Source organism: Eptatretus burgeri, chromosome 10 (genome assembly GCF_056783735.1).
Source record: "Eptatretus burgeri isolate ZD-2024b chromosome 10, Ebu_testis_v1, whole genome shotgun sequence".
Taxonomy (NCBI): domain Eukaryota; kingdom Metazoa; phylum Chordata; class Myxini; order Myxiniformes; family Myxinidae; genus Eptatretus; species Eptatretus burgeri.
Genome location: NC_140970.1, coordinates 3618800 through 3637193, shown reverse-complemented (window position 1 = coordinate 3637193; position 18394 = coordinate 3618800). Strand labels below are relative to the sequence as shown.

The 18394-nt window shown below is 47.2% G+C and overlaps 1 protein-coding gene across 2 annotated transcripts in view; it reads right to left on the bottom strand.

Moving 5' to 3' along the window:
• ACE2 (angiotensin converting enzyme 2) overlaps positions 1–18394 on the bottom strand; it is a 141424-nt gene that overhangs the window by 67871 nt on the left and 55159 nt on the right. For both annotated transcript variants that reach the window (XM_085896870.1, XM_085896869.1), the window contains one exon: positions 16049–16193. In XM_085896870.1, coding sequence (XP_085752996.1) covers positions 16049–16193 — 145 coding nt within the window. The remainder of the gene's footprint in view (positions 1–16048; positions 16194–18394) is intronic.

Here is an 18394-nt window from a genome sequence, read left to right as displayed (position 1 = left end):
CCACTTTCGAGGCAAGTCAACAGAAATCCGCCAATTGACACACTTAAGGGTATCATCGCTCATTATGCCGAGGGGACTTTCATTATCCTTTATTTTCGAGGGAATCACGGGTACCAGCGTGTCATTTAACAAGATGACATGGACAGGCATCGCCGATCTCAGACAGAGCACGATGGAATTAGAACAAGCTCGCAGGCTTAAGGGCTCCGCATTATCCCTTTCTCCTCGTTTGTTGGACTAAGCTGTGATCACGTACAACATTTACAACATGATGGAGATCACGCCAAGTTTGGGGATGAAGATGGCAAAAATGCAAATGGCGTCTTCCGTCATCGAGCCGGCAAGCTGGGAGCAACAATTCACATTTATTGCCACATCCGATGCAATTTAAATGCTCTCATGATGACGAGCTGCTCCGTTTGAAACTGTTTGTTCGATGTATGTAGCTTTTTGATGCCAAGAGCAGGGTAGCGTTATGGCAACAAGGGGTAGCATATACCAGAGAGAGAAATAAAAATATGTACAGTGTTGGTGTCCAAGCTGGTGACCAATTGCAAATGAATAGTAGGATTTCACTGTGTTTAAGCATCCAGTTAGCACGTTTTGCTGACTTATGTCCATTGCACAGCACTGTATCATTGAAGTACCATGGACATTGCAATTTGCACTTCAATGTTTCACCTCTGAAAAAAACGTAAATTATGTTTTGTAACCAATTGTGCACAGCGTAGTGCATAATGTACACCTTACCGGAAAATTTTTTTAAACCGGTTCATTACAGTCCAGTGCATGAGCAAGACCGCCCTTAACTGATGTCGTGGGGGTGTTTCACACACTCGTGACACTTGCCAAGTAAGGGTTGGTGATAATGAGCAGCCATGGGAATCATTAAGAAACAAGTCTTTAACCGCTCAGCGAAACAGCCAGCTCGAGTATCATACATTGTTGTTCACAAAACATTTGTTAGGTTAGGTCAGGTATGGGAGCATGCGCCAGAACATGCGCGTCGCTGCGTCCACTTTCCGCCAATACTCCAGGGGCCTCCGTCTGGCCATCCCCCAGGCAGATGCCTGGCCCATCCCAATCTCCTTGAGATGCCGATCAACCTGCTGCAACTACGAGGCACGTGGTCGGCCCATTGGTCTCCTCCACTCACGAGACTCCCTCGCTGAGAGAATCTGGTGAGCAGGATCAGCATCAGGAAAATGAGCCACATGTCCATACAGCCACAGCTGACGCTCACGGACTATGCAGGTAAAAACTCTCATTTGAGTCTCTCTCAACAACCGCTCGTTGGACACAAAGTCCAACCAGCGATAGCCAAGGATTCTCCGAAGATACCTGGTACCAAAGGAATTAAGTCTCCGTCTCAGATCGTTGGTCAGAGTCGAAGTCTCACATCCCTAGAGCAAGACTGGAAGCACCAAGGACCTGAAGACTCGGACTTTTGTCCTCCCGCACAGGTACCTGCAGCACCACACCCTATTATCCAGTGAATACATGACCCCCCAGGTCCGACCCAGACATCTATTGACCTCTGACTCACAGCCAGCAGAGACATGAATATCACTGCCAAGGTAAGTGAATCTCTCCACGACCTCAACATCCTCGCCACAAACAGACACAGACAGGACAGCAGCATCCAATATGTCATTGAAAGCCTGGATCTTAGTTTTGACCGAGGAAACCTGTAATCCCAGCGGCTCCACTCCTCATTCAGCACCTCGAGGGCCCCCAAAAGGATATCTAAAGTCTCCGCAAAGATGACTGCATCGTCTGCGAAATCAAGGTCAGAGATCTTGACATTCCCAAACGATGCACCACAGCTTGATCTCTTCGACATCCTCCCCAGAATCCAGTCCATACAAGTGCAAAAAAGTGTGGAGGCCAGTACACACCCCTGACGAAGTCCAATAACAACTGGAAATAAGTCAGAGATGGTACCACCACATCTCACAGCACTCTCAGTACCAGAGCAGAATTCAGACATCAGATCGGTCAGTTTTGGTGGCACCCTACGAAGACTAAGAATCCTCCAGAGGACATCCCGATTCACTGAATCGAATACTTTACAGAGATCAACATAGGCTGCAAGCAGCCCCTGCCGAAACTCTCGTCTGCGTACGTTGAGGACCAGAAGAGCAAGGATACGGTCAATCGTTGACCTGTTTGGTTTAAAGCCTGACTGCATTGGACGCTGGTGCTCAAGCAGATGGTGGCGAACCCTATCAAGAATTATCCCAGCAAAGACCTTTCCCGGCACTGAGAGAAGCGTCACCCCTTGGTAGTTGTTGCAGTTTGGCGATTACCCTTCCCTTTCCAGAGAGGGACAACAAGGCCCCTCTTCCAGTCAGTTGGGATGATGCCTGTGTTCCAGGCAGAGCACAGAAATACATGCAACGACATGTGCAGCATTTCCACCAGCCTTGAGAAGTTCAGCATGGATGCCACAGATCCTTGGAGCTTTACCTCATTTCAACCGGTTCACCGCAGCCTATGTTTCCACAAGTGAAGGTGGACCACAGTTGATTGGAGGGTCAGCAACAGGAATTGTAACACCCCTGACGTCCAACTCGACAGCTGGTGGATCAGCCTGGTACAACCGCTCAAAGTAACCGGCCCAGCGGTCCTTCACTTCGGACTCCTCTGTCAAGAGCCTACCACCGTCTGCTCTAACTGCAGGACACTACGGGATGGGCTTGGATGAACGCAATGCGCGAATTCCCCTGTAAGCAGGACGACAATGACTTGACCACAGGTGAGGCTCTACCCCCTCACAGATTCCTCGCACATAGACCTCCTTGTCTTCCCTTAGCGCACGTACAGTTTTATGCTCAGCCCCCTGAACAGCTCAGCTCTGCCATTCAGCCTGGCCCTGCGACTCTGGTCAATGGTATCCAGTGTCCCTTGAGAGACAAAATTCTTCTTTGCCCTACGGTGAGTTCCAAGACATCCACCAGCAACATCAAGGACGGTGGTCTTGAAGGCGCTCCACAACTCTTCAGGACCTCCCAAAGCACCCAGACCCCCCAAATCTCCACTCAGCTTGTTCGCAAACTCCTCAGCTTCCCTCTCATCCTTGAGCTTGCCAACATCCAGCCGATGCTGGGATGGTACCATTCTCCTGGATTTAAGGTGCAACTTCAGAGTTGTTGCAACAAGCCAGTGGTCAGTATTGAGGAACTGAGCATTCCAGTAGACCCTGCAGTTCTGGATCATCCTCCAGCGACCATCAACGAGGACATGGTCAATCTCCTTTGCCACACTGCCAGCATTGGAATACCAGGTCCAGCGATGAGCTTGTGGGTGCTGAAACCATGAACCAGCCACCCTAAGTCCATGACTTCTTGCAAAGTCAAGGAACTTAGTGCTATTCAGGTTCACAGTTCCAGACCCATGGGGACCAACACACGTCTCATAACCATCCCTATAAGTTCCAGTCGATGCATTGAAATCCCCCAAGACTAGAAGTGTATCTTGTCTGGGGCACTGATCAACCACAGACTCGAGCGTGGCATAGAATGCGTCCTTCACGGTGAGATCACTCGCCTCAGTCGGAGCATAAACATAGACCAGGGAAATGACACCTAAGGAGTGACGAATCCTTAGTCTCATAATACGCTCATTGACCGGTGTTACCTCAATTATCATTGGAGTCAGCTTATTGGACACAGCTGCAGCAACTCCTTGGGCATGGTAATGATAAGAGCGACCAGACCAATAGTAGGTGTAACCACCCACCATGATTTCGCCGCAATCCGGTCTCTCAACCTCAGAGAGTGCTGCAATACCGATGTCCAAACGCTTGAGCTCAGATGATAACAGAGACAGGTGATCATCCTCTCTTAGGGATAGGACATTCCAGGCACCCACCCGAAGGGCTCGCCTCAGGTTAACCCAAGGAGACCGCCGTCTGGTGGACGACACTTCAGCACCACTCCGACACACTCTCCCGCAATCTGACCCAGGGATGTTACCCCGTGGTTTCCTTCCTATCATCAAAGATTGGGGGTCCCAAAGGCTTGGCCCCAATCCCGTCATCTGGTGACCTACCCTGCGAAGGGAAGCTGCACAGGAGGTACTCCCACCGAGTGGGTTTTCAGATTTCTTTGCGTTTTTGTGTTTTGCGGAATGAAGGGTTTTACGGTGGCCGGATTGCAAATCCTGCTACCAACTTCCTAATAAGAAGTAACCCAACTGCAGGAGGACGTCCACAGACACAGTTGGGCAATAGATATGGAAGGCCGTTGGCTCACAAGGAGCTCCTCCACCCTTTGACAGGTTTTGTTTTTAATCCTGCTGGGTGTCCATATCATACACCCTCCTCACCAAAAAAACCTGGTGGGGGAGACGGTTTAGTCGCCGACAACCCAACCATGGAACAGGTTAGTACAGGTTTACATGATACCTGCAGCAAGTCACAGATCTAATCTGGCCTGACCTGACATTAATTAGGACATCTTTGTTAGGACATCCTTTGTAACGCAGAGTACAAAGTTGCCAGGGCACCGATAAATGTGAGGCCATGTACATCTACAAACACAGGGTTCTGAGCATATTATATGTGTTGGACATGGCCGAGAGTAATTAAAGTGGAACAAACATGATTTAATCAGAACATATAATTACATCAAGACATCGTCGTGACTCTTGCAAAAGAAAATCGCTGAAAATTGGATGTGAATCTCAGCAGATTTCTCCAAGATCTCAAGAAAGATCAGAGGGAATTTTTTTTTGTAAGTGTACAAAATACAAATAGTACAAAATATTACAAAGATTACAATGAAATGTACAAACGGCAAGATGTGAAGATTGGATTTATCGTCACTGTTGAGGCACGTCATGGCAGTGATTGCGAAATAACCCTTTAGCATTAGCCCTTCATCTGAAGGATCGGCTTCTTCTTCCTCCTTCCATAAAATCGAAGGGGTGATACTGTTGTGGGCCAGGTTCGGTGGCGATCAACGACCACTAGGTGGAGCAGTGGAGTCGTCTCCCATCAAACACCTGCAATTTAGGTCGTAACCCTTGGATAACTCCAAAGGTCACAGGTCCCTTTGCGGACCGTGGTCGCCATTATTTCGACGGCGTGGGGTAGGGTCAATTGCCTAATTTCAAGATACCTAAATACCCACGTCGTCCAACTACCGGGGAAACCACACCCTCGGCCGACTTTGTCCGAATCGAGTCGCTCTCACGACTCGAATCCGGCGTAACCGAGCGGAAGTTAACAAAGCCGCGCCGGACCAAATGAACAATTTACGGCATGAACGGCCTAACTATTTCTCAATACGCACCATGTTAGGCCATTGAAGGAAAGCACAGAAAACGAGCTGGTACATTTAACAGGGGTTTATTTTACAAGGAGTAATCGGGGAGGGGAGCACAGAGCAGAGTTATCACGAATAAAAGGCAGGCAATGTACAAGGAAAGAAAAGCACTTACACAATTCTACCTACAGGACGGTGCCACACACACACACACACACACACACACACACACACACACACACACACACACACACACACACACACACACACACACACACACGAAATAGACCTTCGTGGGTCTATTTTCGGTCAAGCCGGGCCAGGGTACCTGTCCGCTTCGTGTGGCCACACCGACTCCGAAACCACCATGGTGGGACCCGAACCCACGACCCGAAGTCCACGGCCCACGAACGAGACCGCTCAACCACGATCACCACTGTCTCAGACTATTCCAGCCACAACCATCTGCAGAATGCTCGTCGACAACCACAGACCGCGCCGCAATCACCACGATCACTGTCTGCCGAACGCTGGTCCAGACAACCACAGACCGTGCCGCAATCTCCACGATCACCTTCTCCTGAACGCTGGTCCAGACAACCACGCTACTCCTCTTGAGGAGGGAGGGGTTTCTTCTCCCCCGCCACTCACCTCCTGATTGGACGGCGGGTTGTCAGGCGACTCATGGCGGTCTCCCGATTGGCTGGGGCACGCCTGTGGTGCTCGCCCTCCGCTCATTGGCTGAAGTAAACGCTCTCTGCCAAGCTCCTCCTCGGAGCAGAGTTTCGACCAGAGGCGACGAAGGCTCCGCCCACGTCCTCAGCCAAAAACACATGCGTAATGGCAACCGGGTCGAGTGCAGGACGGCGCGCTGTTGTAGTTGTTGTAGCAGTAATCGTTGTTGTAGAGGATGTAAAAAAAAATAACTGGAAAATAACTCGTAGCGCACACATGAAATTCCCATTAGACAAAGGAAGGATTCTAACTATGAACACATACTTATTGAAATAACTAACTTTGGGACTCTGGCTGTTTGTGTGCACAAGGTTTCCAAATCCGTAACAATTCCACATACGGGTTTTGTGTCCTGAGAAGCTAGGCGCACTGCAAGAAGGAGCTGAGAGCCAGATCGGTCTTTTATCGTTGAGCCTCGTCCCATGTACAACATAATTTTCGCAACCTTTACGAACCACGGTTCGGCTGGAAGTTGCAAATTAGCGGTTCGGCCACTGGTCCCGGAATCTGAATATCGCGAAAAATCGAGATTTCCACCTAGTTTGCTGGCTCACCGAGCCTCACCCCGAAGTCGGAGCGAGTTGAGACCGGTACCATCGGAGAGAGGGGTTATAAGTCTACTAGCTCAGCCATTCTGGGGTACCTCAGTGCTTACAGGTGGCTCTAGAACCTGCCAAAGCCTCCATGGGGGTGATAGAGGGTATTAGAGCATATCCCAAGATCATACTTTTCACTCGGAATTACAGAGCGAGGATGAGGTCGTTACAAGCATTCCTTGTCTCCCACACGACGATCAATGTTCAGGACTTTGCCGCACACGAGACAACAACCTCGATCACATGACATCCCTCGTTGAGTGGCGCACCCTTCCAGCTTAGCGGCATGCAGCACATTTTGCATCTGTTATCCCTCCTTTGCCTCCCCCGGTTTACCGGTGTGACGCATTGTGTGACGATTTCTCGAGCACGTGAAGTACTCAAACCTCATGACGCCCATGCGACCACTATCAAATCACACTCATCCCTATTAAATCACACTCTCACCGTAACACTCGCATCAGTGACTAACCCCTCACGTCTTCCGCACATTCGTGCATTGTTATTCGTGCAAGTTTGTGTCATTTTGCCCTCAAATCCGCTGGTGTTACCATGGTCACTAATCCCTGTAACCACGCCCCCAATCACTGGTAACCACGCCCTCCACTCCTAACCACGCCCCCACGTGCACATCGTCTGGATATGTTTCTGAGAAAGTGACTAAACACCTGGAGATAAGGGTGGGTTAATAAGGAGGCTCTACAGAAAGAAGAAAAGGAGGCAAATGGAATGAGATCACAGCTTTGATTTTAAGGATTTGAATTCAGAACAGATTAGTCAGTGAACGCAAGCCACTTTCAGGAAACAACAGAAAGTATTGGATAAGAAATGGAAAAAACAAGACAATTAGAAAGGTAAACTCTGACCTTCAGCATCTTCAGGTAAGATCTCAGGGATATGCAAGCATTAGATTCCTCAACAAGCGCATTCTGGGGAAGTCATGACAGCATTGCATGTCTTACTGAAGTACTTATTACCTCTGTCGGCGAAGGCGGATAGGGGTGATGTTTTTATCTCTGTCTGGTTGTCTGTGAGCAGGACATCTCAAAAAGGTGTGGACTTAGACTAAATTTGGTGGACAGGTTGGGAGTGTGACAAGGAGGAATTGATTCGATTTTGGTGAAGCTCCGAATCCGGATCTGGATCCGAGATTTTTATAATTTTCTCAGTGATTCTTCACCATTGAGAGATGGGGCCAAAAACGATATATCGCATGATATTTCAAAACGTTGTGGTCGAATGACAAAACCAGGTGGATGAGTTGGGTAGGTGACAAGAACAAGCCGATTCGATTTTGGTTCACGTCCAGATGGAGATCCGGCCTATCAGTGGGATACAAAATGTAAACTGTTCAGCCTGGCAGAGGTATACGCTCTACCGAGTGCCATTCTAGTTGAAAATGTGGAACTGAGCAGTGTGGAAGGATTTGTGAAGCATAATGGAAGAAGACATTCATCAACCATCACAAAGCAACAACAAATCTAAAAGTGTGGTGAATTTAAAATGCTTGAAGTTATGAGGAGTTTGAAAAGAAACTGGAAGCTCCAAAATGAGAAGAGAAAAATTCCCTTAATTATTTTTTACATTTGTGGGATGTTAATTTTTATTTATTTATTATTAGATCGTAGCCCTCTGAGAAAGATACACGACTCAATGGCATCTCGGCTGGACCTCAGGGTCTACATGGTGACTGGCAGCTGAGATCAGGTCGAGGATCTTCAACTTTTGTATGTGCTTCCATCAGCGGTCAGGGAGGAACATGTATAAATTAAGAGGAAAGCACTGATATGCAAGCTGATTAGTGGTTTTTTGAGTGGATAGGATGGAACACTGGTCTATGTGAAGGCCATTGTCAGCTTGCATTGGTGGACAATAAAAAACACTGGATTATATCAACTAAAACGTGATGAATATGTTCACTGCTGTGGGAAACGAGACACGGCTGATATTTCAAACATTAGCCCTTTGCCAGATTATTTATTTATTTATTTATTTTTGTATACATTGCCGAGGCTCGTAAGAGAGCTAACGCACAGAAACGTCCAACAAGAGGAGCAGGAGACAAGAGGGGTGGGAGTGGGAAGGAAAAAATAGTGTGGAACAGGCACATGAGGAGATCTGTGGAAGGGAGAGGGATGGGGCAGGGTATACAGGGGAAACAAGATGGACATCACAGGGATTTTCAGGAAGGAAAGCAGGGAATTTGAAGGAGGTGGGTTTGGGGCGGATTAGCGGTGGTAGAAAAGATCGTAGTTTTGGATGGGGGAAGATAAGAGATGGTGGTGAACAGCTGTTTTGAAGATCTGGAGGGAAGAGTGGGATTGAAGAGAGTGTGGGAGGGGAAAAAGAGGAATGAAAGAGTGAAGGTGAGCAGTGATTCTTGATTTTGGTAGTTTAACCAGAAGGGGGTTGCTGGCAGACCTTGAGCGCCCTGTGGAAATATGGGGTGGGGGGGGGGGACAAATCTCAGACAGAGCAGAGAGGCCAGGCCGGAGAGGAGACAGTAGAAGACAGAAAGACCACCGACCTGCCTGCAGTGAGAGGTCCAATGACTCAGCCTCATCGCGGGAGATACCAATGATTCTAAATACCTTGGTTTCCACAGCGTGAAGCCGGTAAAGGTGAGAGGCAGGAACACCAGCCCAGAGGGCAGAGCAGTACTCCATCAGGCTGTTGACAAAAGCGTTTTATGTGGACAGCGGCTCAGGTGTGCCAAGGAAGAACTTTACATGATGGAGGATGCCCAGTTGGGGACTGGCTTTGGAGGCCAGCTTGGAAATGTCTTTCCCAAGAAAGATCATGGCAGAGAGTGAGACCCAGAAGCTTGAATGAAAGGACTTCAAAGAGGATTGTTTTATAAAGGAGATGGGAGGGGGAGGGAGTTTCCAGACAGTCCTTTCAGAGAGACATAGTGAAGTGTGAGATTTGTCAGAGTTGGAGGACATGTTCCACATGTTGGACGAGCTTGTGATTTTATCCAGATCTGCAGAGAGTGAAGAAGCTACTGCTTGCCAATCTGAGGGATGACGGATGGTACGGCAGAGAGTGGAGTCATCAGCAAAGAGATAAAGAGGATTTTCCAGAGAATGAGAGAGATCATTTATGAAAACCAGAAAAGGAACAGGGCCCAGAACACTGCCTTGAGGAACTCCAGCCTGGACAGGAAGGGGGGATAAGAGAACTCCATTAAGGGCCACACATTGGCTGTGACAGGAGAGGAAGTCTGTGAGCCATGAGTGGAGATGTCCTTGGATACCATAGTAAGAGAGTTTGGTAAGCAGGTCAGGGTGCCAGAGCGTGTCAAAAGCACGCGGGATGTCGAGGAATATGGCTCTGATTTCATGTCTGGCATTGAGTACCTCCATCCATTGCTGGGAGAGCAGAAGCAGCATATCCAGGGTAGAGTGACCTGGTCTGAATCCAAATTGATGATCGGAAATCAAGCCATTGGAGAAGAGGAAGGATTTAATGTCTGAAGCGATGATGGATTCCATAACCTTGCTGATGATTGGGAGAAGGCTGATTGGTCTGTCGTTGCAGGGATCTGTTTTTGCACCTTTTTTAAGCAGAGCGGTAATGTTTGCCGATTTCCAAGCAGATGGCAGATGACCTTGAGCAAATGAGAGGGTGAATAGAACAGAGAGAGGGTGAGCAAGAGCAGAGGAGCAGGTTTTTAAGAAAAATGGGCTGATGTCGTCTGAACCGGTTGCAGAATCTGAGTCGAGGTTTGATAGTAAGCTCTCCACCTTGTCGGGAGAAAAGGACACGGAGTCCAAGAACAGCTGGATATGACTGGGTAAGGTGGGTGCAGAAAGTGATGGGTTTGGGACACATGATTTAGAAGCAAACACAGAGTTTAGGCATTCAGTCTTTTCACGTGCAGTGTCAGCTGTGCGGCCATTTGACGTAAGGGAGGGATGGAGGGGGAACATACACCAGAAACAGACTTAACTAGATGCCACCAGGATTTGGAGGAGGGAGACAGGTTTGAGAGTTCAGATTTGAGAATATAAGGATGCTGTTTTCTGGCTCTCCTCAGGGTAGACACACACTTGTTCCGAGCTTTGTGGAAGGAACTGAGATTGCCTTCAGTTGGATTTGCCTTCCACGAGGCAAAGGCAAGTTTTTTCAGGACAACTGCCTCGCCACAAGCTTCAGTGTTCCATGGGCAGGAGGAAGGGTAGGACAACTGAAGACGAGAGGGGATAAATCTGTGTATGAGAGAGAGCAAGTTTCTTTGAAAGAATTCCCAGGACGAGTTGATGTTGGAGGAAGTAGAGATGGGAGACAAATCTAGAAGTTTGATGGCTGCTTGAACTCCCTGCTGACTAGCCTGAGTGAAATTCCAGACTCGACGGCGCTGAGGTGGTTCTCTAAAAACAGCCAGAGATGTCGACTTTGGCAAGAATTTGGTCAGATGAACTGATTGGAGCGGAAGAATAACAACCGGTATTTTCAGGGATATTTGTCAAAATCAGATCCAGAAGAGATGGCGTACCATTGATTGAGACCCGAGTCGGGAAGTTGACCGATTGAATCAGTCCCAATGAGTCGCAGAAGTCTTTTACTGAAGTGCCATGGCAGGTGAGAGAGGTACCCACACCCAGCCAACTGGCATGATGACAATTGAAGTCACCACATATGAGGAAGAGAGAGTTTGGATGAGAGGATCAAAGCCAGTCCATGTTTTTGGAGAGCGAGATGTAAATGGAGTCGTCACTGTTTGGTGGATGGTACAACACACATATAAACATGAGGTGGGAGTGGAGTGGAAGTCGTAGCTGGAGGTATTCCTGGGGGTGTGGGGGAGAGAGGGTGGTGCATGGTGAGTGAGGAATAGAGTCTTTGATGAAGAGAGCAGCTCTTCCACCAGGACGAGGCTCAGGTCTATCATACCGGAGGAGGGAGTCTCCAGGGAGAAAAACTAGGATGTCAGAGACGTCTTGAAGGAGGAAAGTTTCTGTGAAGCAGATTATGTCTGGTTTGACAGTCGCAACCAGTACGGAAAGATCTGTCAGGTTTGAGCGAAGGCCCCGGATGTCTAAGGTCCACACTGTTCAGGAAGAGGTAGGGGAGGGGGAAGGTAGGACGAGGGAGGAGGGGGGGAGGTAAGGAGAGTTATTGAAAGAGTGTGGGGGATTGCAGAAGAGCTCAGTGAGAGAGCCGAATGAGGAGGAGAAAAGACTCGATGGTGATGGGTTGAGGTACAGTGGAGAGTAATAAGAGAGGGGGCAGAGGGCAGTTGAAGATTGGAGGAGGTGGAGTGATGATCTGGAAGAGAGAGGCTGGGGGAGGGAGGCATCTTTGTCGATGTGAGGGGGGAACTTTGTGTAGGGGGAGTGAGAGGGAATATTGGAGGGAGAAGGGTGAGATGGGAGTTTTTGAGAAAGGGGATAGGGAAGCTTGGTGGAGGGAGTGTGTGAAGGTTGCTTTGAGAGGGAGGGGAGAGATGATGAGAGCAGGCACGGCCAAGTTGCAGGAGGGTGATGGGAGAGGTGAGGAGAGGGTAAGGATGAGTCTTTGTGGAGGTATGGTGAAGAAGGGAGTGGGCAGAGAGAGGTACAAGATTTGAGGGGTTGGGAAGAGGAGGAGATGTGCTGAGAGGAAGGAAGGAGCATGTTTGTGGTGATGAGTGCACTGATTGAGAGAGTGAGATATCTGTTTGGTTAGAATAGAGCTCACAGATGTAAGGACATCACACACTTTGGAACAACAGAGGAGGAGCTGATACTGAAGCAGAAGACAGTGAAGACGTGCTTAGAGCGGAGGTCGGATGAGTGGCAATATGGGAGGGATAAGGAGAGGGGATAACTGGTGAGGGGTTCGGATGAGGTAGATTTAAGGAGCTGGGGTGAATTGGCACTGAAGTTGGAAAAAAAGGGACGACTGATGGAACACGAACATGCATTGCAAACTGAGATTTAAAATTTTTTAAAGTCAGAGATGCAATTAAAGACATTATGTGAGGGATGCAATAAAGGTGAATTCAGAGAATGGAGAAAAGAAACATTGTAACAGTGGGACCTTTTAGACACGGGATGAAGGAAAGGTCGAATTTAAAAGACTTATGAAGAAGAAGAAGAACAACAACAAGAATAAGAGTAGTGAATAATGATACTGTTGTGGTTGACGAAATTCGCACACCACCATTCAGGTCCCTTAGGTGAGATATCTCCGTAAGTATATGTGTAGTTAGGCCCAAACCCGTTGTCTAGAGGGAATACATGTCGTTCACTCGGGCTGCGACTCTTCAGGATAGCAGTTTTTCTTTTCCTATCTTTATTTTGGACCAGCCACCATTTCTACCACCACCAACCACGTCTCAACAGTCATCACACAACAACCACCAACCACAACGCCGCTTCACCACAACAGTCACGACCTTTACCGTCACACCTCGCAACCGTCGCATCGCCACCGTTCTTGCGCCACTTGTGGGTACCGGTACTGGACTCGTGCAGGGCGCGCACCGAACAGCGTGTACAAAAACATCACAGACTTCCCGCAGGAAAACGGATCAAAAACGACTCACGCCCACTTTTGTTCCGTCCTATCGGAGAGCGTGGGCGATTTGGCCCCGCCTCCAGGGCGTTGGAGTGAGGATGCGATATGCAAATTCATGGATCAAAAAGCGTTCACGCCCACTTTTCCTCGGTCCAATGAGGAGCCAGTTAGAGAGGTGAAAGGTCGAAGGCAGGGGGGTCAAAGGCGAAGCCACGGGGCTTATATAAGCGGCTGCGTTCGTCAAGAAAAAGGAGTGTGTGCGTTGGAACGAGAGAGTTCGGAGTTCAAGAGAGTCGTCGGTGGAGCTGGAAGGAAGTTGCGCGTTTGAACGAGCTGTGCGTTGGAACGAGTTGTCGGCGGAGCTGTGGAGAGGTGGCGGCGGCGAAGACGGACGAGGGGGTGCTCGCGTCGGTGCCGGGAGCTGAAGGCGGGAGGCCGACGGCGCGACCTGGTCGAGGTGGAGACGCTCGTCGCGGGACCCGAGACAGAATAAAAATCCTCCTTCCCCCGAGCATCAGCAACCCCCTCCTGTTTCCCCCCGCGCTGAGATAGTGCGACAAAGGGGGCCCCTTTTCCCACCCCCTACCAGACACTGTCCGCGAGGCCCGCGGAGTTGGGGCACCATCGCCACTTCGCGCCTCATCATCAGACGGGTAGGCCCGACCCGGTCTCGGCCCCAGGCCCGCCTCATCCTTGAGAGTGTTCTTTTTCTTGGTTTTGGGTATGTGTTGTCGGCGCCGTCTGTGAAGTAAAATTGTATAAGTGTTGCCGTGTGCCCGGTAGTCGGATAGCTCTGCATTGTGTCTTCGCTTTTACATTTGCTTTTTGTGTAAAATTGCATTGTGTTTCTTTTCCTTTTACATGTGCTTTTGGTGGAATTGTATATGTGTGCTTTCCGTTCATCGCGAATAAATGTGCTTTATGTTGAACTGTTTTCCCGCTTCGCTTCGTCTTTTCTTTTATTGAATCTCCATCTTGCTTCACGTAAAGGGTTGGTCGTGGGCTGAAACGCCCGATAATTAATCGAACCGTCGAGGCCGACGAATAACACCGCTCGGTTATCCCGATAGTACGGAACGGGTCGCTTAAAGTGGCCCGTGTCCGAAGTCGACCTGCGGCGAGGTGCGATCGCCCGGTCTACCCTCCGTGTGGGTACTTAGGTAGGTCGAATTTGGCGAGCAACCCTATCCCACGCGGGGGCCGATTGGCTCGATCGCGGTGAGACCGAAAGGTCCACCCGTGACTAGTTCCCGGCGTTAGTCCGAGAGGGTCACGACTGGATTGTCCGACGTGGGCGACGTGCCGCGATTCGAGTTACGTGGCCGTCCGCACGCCGGCGGGCGCGAATCCGCAACAATACAATACTGAGAACCACCCGTGTGAAAAAGGAAGTTGTAACATTTTTAAGACACTGGTTTTTTTAAAATTTCTTGATAAAGATTACAGAAAATTACGTAAAGGAAAGGTTGAAGAAAAATCGTGTAGGTTTTGGTGAATTTGGATTGGCAAACGCAGAAAGAAGCTGGTGGTTTGACAAAAGTTACAGGAAAAAGAAGAGGAGGGTGTAACATGAGAGGTTAAAAGAATAAATAAAAAAATTTTCTTTAAAAACATTAGGAAATATAAGGTAAAGGAAATGTTGAAGAAAAAATTGTGAAGGTGTATGGTGAATGTGGGTGGGGATAAGTAGTCGATGGTAGATCCGCAGAAGAAGGAGGAAGAAGAGTCGGTACAGGAAGTCATGTGGGGTAAGGTTTTTTGTTGTTTTGTGTTTTTGATATTTTAAGACATGAAACAGGGGGTGTAGTTGAGAGGGATAGGAAAAGATAAAAACTGATGGTAATGAGAGAGAAAATACAATAAACACGATTGTGCACACAAACGAAAAGAAGGGTAGGCCTCAAGGAAACCCGATATGAAAATACGATGAAAACTCCACAATTAGCACAAGTTTTAACCCAAGACCGAACAGTAAACACACAGTAAATGCAGAGATCACAAAATGACAGTAAAAAGCATGACAAAAATGACCGGGAAACTTATCTTTGAGAAAGTCGGCAGAGACCCTGAAGAAGAACCGCCACCGTTGCTCAAGCTCTGGAGATCTTTTTTTTTAACCGGACACATGGATGAGAGGCATTGAGTTCACTTTTAATAGTGCATTAAATATGTTTCCCAATTGTGCTATTCATCTTTTAAGAGTGCTTTAAATGTGTGTTTCCCAATCGGCCCGTTACCCGATTTTGTCGCATGTTGTGACCACGGTGCGGTCGTTCTTGTTGCTTCATGTATGTACCCTGCGTTATTACCTCCGCCACCGAAGGTGAAGGAGGTTATGTTTTCATCCCTTTCTGTCTGTTCATTTGTTTGTTTGTGTGCAGGATATCTCAAAAGGTTGTGGACGGATTCAGATTTAATTTGGGGGACTGGTTGGGTGTGTGGCAAGGATTAATCGATTCAATTTTGGTGAAGATCCGAATCCGCATATGGATATGAGAATTATTTAATATTCAAAGTGATTCTTCACCATTGAGAGATAAGACCAAAAACGATATAGTACTGTATAGCATGATATTTCAAAAATGTATTGGGCCTGATATGTTCTCGTGGATCAGGCATAACGGGGTGGAGGTATGCGATCTACAAAGTGCCCTTCTAGTTTGTATTATTTTCGGGAGTGATCACGGCAGCAGTCTGTGGCCTTTATACACCGCCCCCAAAAAGGGATGAGCAAATCTTTAACGCCCAATTCTTGTTTGTTTGATTGTTTATATATGCTTCAAAAACTGGGGCCAGGTTGCAGTGGGAGAATAGAGGGGCCAGGACACAGGGGAGAAGAGATGGTCTATGACGCAGGGGGGGAAGAGAGGGTAAGTCGGTCTCACTTCTCAAAAACAAAGTAAGAAATCTTTTGCTAGTAAGAAAAAAAAAAAAAGGTCTCACTTCTTCCTCCACCAGTTGTACATCCAGCTCTCCGATGAGATTTCTCCTGAAAACACAGCCCAGCGCCACTGTTCCAGTGCCAGTGAGAAGGGTAATGTTGCCACTGTACTCAGGGCCTGTCTCAGCAGGAAATTTATACCTGTTTCTGAATATGCCGCACAGGGAAAGTTTGAGTTAGTTATCAATTAATAGGGTCAAAATAATGATAAGCATTAGGGATTATGGAGTTAGTATTACAAATAAAATGATGGTTAGAGCACGATGAAAACACATTCGGCAAGAAATGAGTGTTAGCAAAAATGTATCCCCATCCGTGGATCCCGTCCGGGACACCGGGACCTCTTTGCAGACCCCGGGAACAGGTGGAATCACATCTGCAGAGCCCTCTTTGGGCCCAGTCTCTTCACGGTCTCCAGAAACAGGTAGAATCTAAACAGTACCTTTAAAACCCCTGCAGTTGTTGGACTTGCAAATGTTGTGCCTGTTAATGCTTTGTTTCCCTTGCAAAATAGGATTGCATCAACAAATAACCACTGTTGTGTGCAGAATGAAATAGCCTTTTGCAGAGGATATTAAACTGGCTTTCTCTTTTTTTGGATATGCTTATGAATGCCATTATTATCAAAGAAACATAAAATAAAAGTCCAAATAGTGCATGCTGATGCTGCTATCATGAAAACAGAGGCTCCATCATCAGAATCATGGTATATGGCTGTGGGGTAGTGGGCCACAGCAAGATAAGGCCTTAACCATAATTTGTGTTAACGTGGATTCTTAGGACTTTTTGAACCAGTGTTAAGTATGGGTGATTCGAGTAAGGTGTTCTTTGTACCACCACAGTGATACAGTGTTAGCGTGGTGTTGGCTTAGTGGTTAGGGTGGCGGCTTGGGATCCTAGTGGGATCCTCGGATCCTGAGTTCAAGCCCCGTTGGCCGCTGAATTAATACACCAGGGGGTTGACTCAGCCTGTCATCCTTCTGAGGTCGGCGAAATTAGTACCAGTGTGTACTGGTAGAGGGGCACTGAATCAGCGACACAGTTGCACTTCCAAGAAATGATAGCTACCGGAGGAGGAGGAGGAGGAGGAGGAGGAGGAGGAGGAGGAGGAGGAGGAGGAGGAGGAGGAGGAGGAGGAGGAGAAGAAGAAGAAGAAGAAGAAGAAGAAGAAGAAGAAGAAGAAGAAGAAGAAGAAGAAGAAGAAGAAGAAGAAGAAGAAGAAGAAGAAGAAGAAGAAGAAGAAGAAGAAGAAGAAGAAGAAGAAGAAGAAGAAGAAGAAGAAGAAGAAGAAGAAGAAGAAGAAGAAGAAGAAGAAGAAGAAGAAGAAGAAGAAGAAGAAGAAGAAGAAGAAGAAGAAGAAGAAGAAGAAGAAGAAGAAGAAGAAGAAGAAGAAGAAGAAGAAGAAGAAGAAGAAGAAGAAGAAGAAGAAGAAGAAGAAGAAGAAGAAGAAGAAGAAGAAGAAGAAGAAGAAGAAGAAGAAGAAGAAGAAGAAGAAGAAGAAGAAGAAGAAGAAGAAGAAGAAGAAGAAGAAGAAGAAGAAGAAGAAGAAGAAGAAGAAGAAGAAGAAGAAGAAGAAGAAGAAGAAGAAGAAGAAGAAGAAGAAGAAGAAGAAGAAGAAGAAGAAGAAGAAGAAGAAGAAGAAGAAGAAGAAGAAGAAGAAGAAGAAGAAGAAGAAGAAGAAGAAGAAGAAGAAGAAGAAGAAGAAGAAGAAGAAGAAGAAGAAGAAGAAGAAGAAGAAGAAGAAGAAGAAGAAGAAGAAGAAGAAGAAGAAGAAGAAGAAGAAGAAGAAGAAGAAGAAGAAGAAGAAGAAGAAGAAGAAGAAGAAGAAGAAGAAGAAGAAGAAGAAGAAGAAGAAGAAGAAGAAGAAGAAGAAGAAGAAGAAGAAGAAGAAGAAGAAGAAGAAGAAGAAGAAGAAGAAGAAGAAGAAGAAGAAGAAGAAGAAGAAGAAGAAGAAGAAGAAGAAGAAGAAGAAGAAGAAGAAGAAGAAGAAGAAGAAGAAGAAGAAGAAGAAGAAGAAGAAGAAGAAGAAGAAGAAGAAGAAGAAGAAGAAGAAGAAGAAGAAGAAGAAGAAGAAGAAGAAGAAGAAGAAGAAGAAGAAGAAGAAGAAGAAGAAGAAGAAGAAGAAGAAGAAGAAGAAGAAGAAGAAGAAGAAGAAGAAGAAGAAGAAGAAGAAGAAGAAGAAGAAGAAGAAGAAGAAGAAGAAGAAGAAGAAGAAGAAGAAGAAGAAGAAGAAGAAGAAGAAGAAGAAGAAGAAGAAGAAGAAGAAGAAGAAGAAGAAGAAGAAGAAGAAGAAGAAGAAGAAGAAGAAGAAGAAGAAGAAGAAGAAGAAGGAGAAGAAGAAGAAGAAC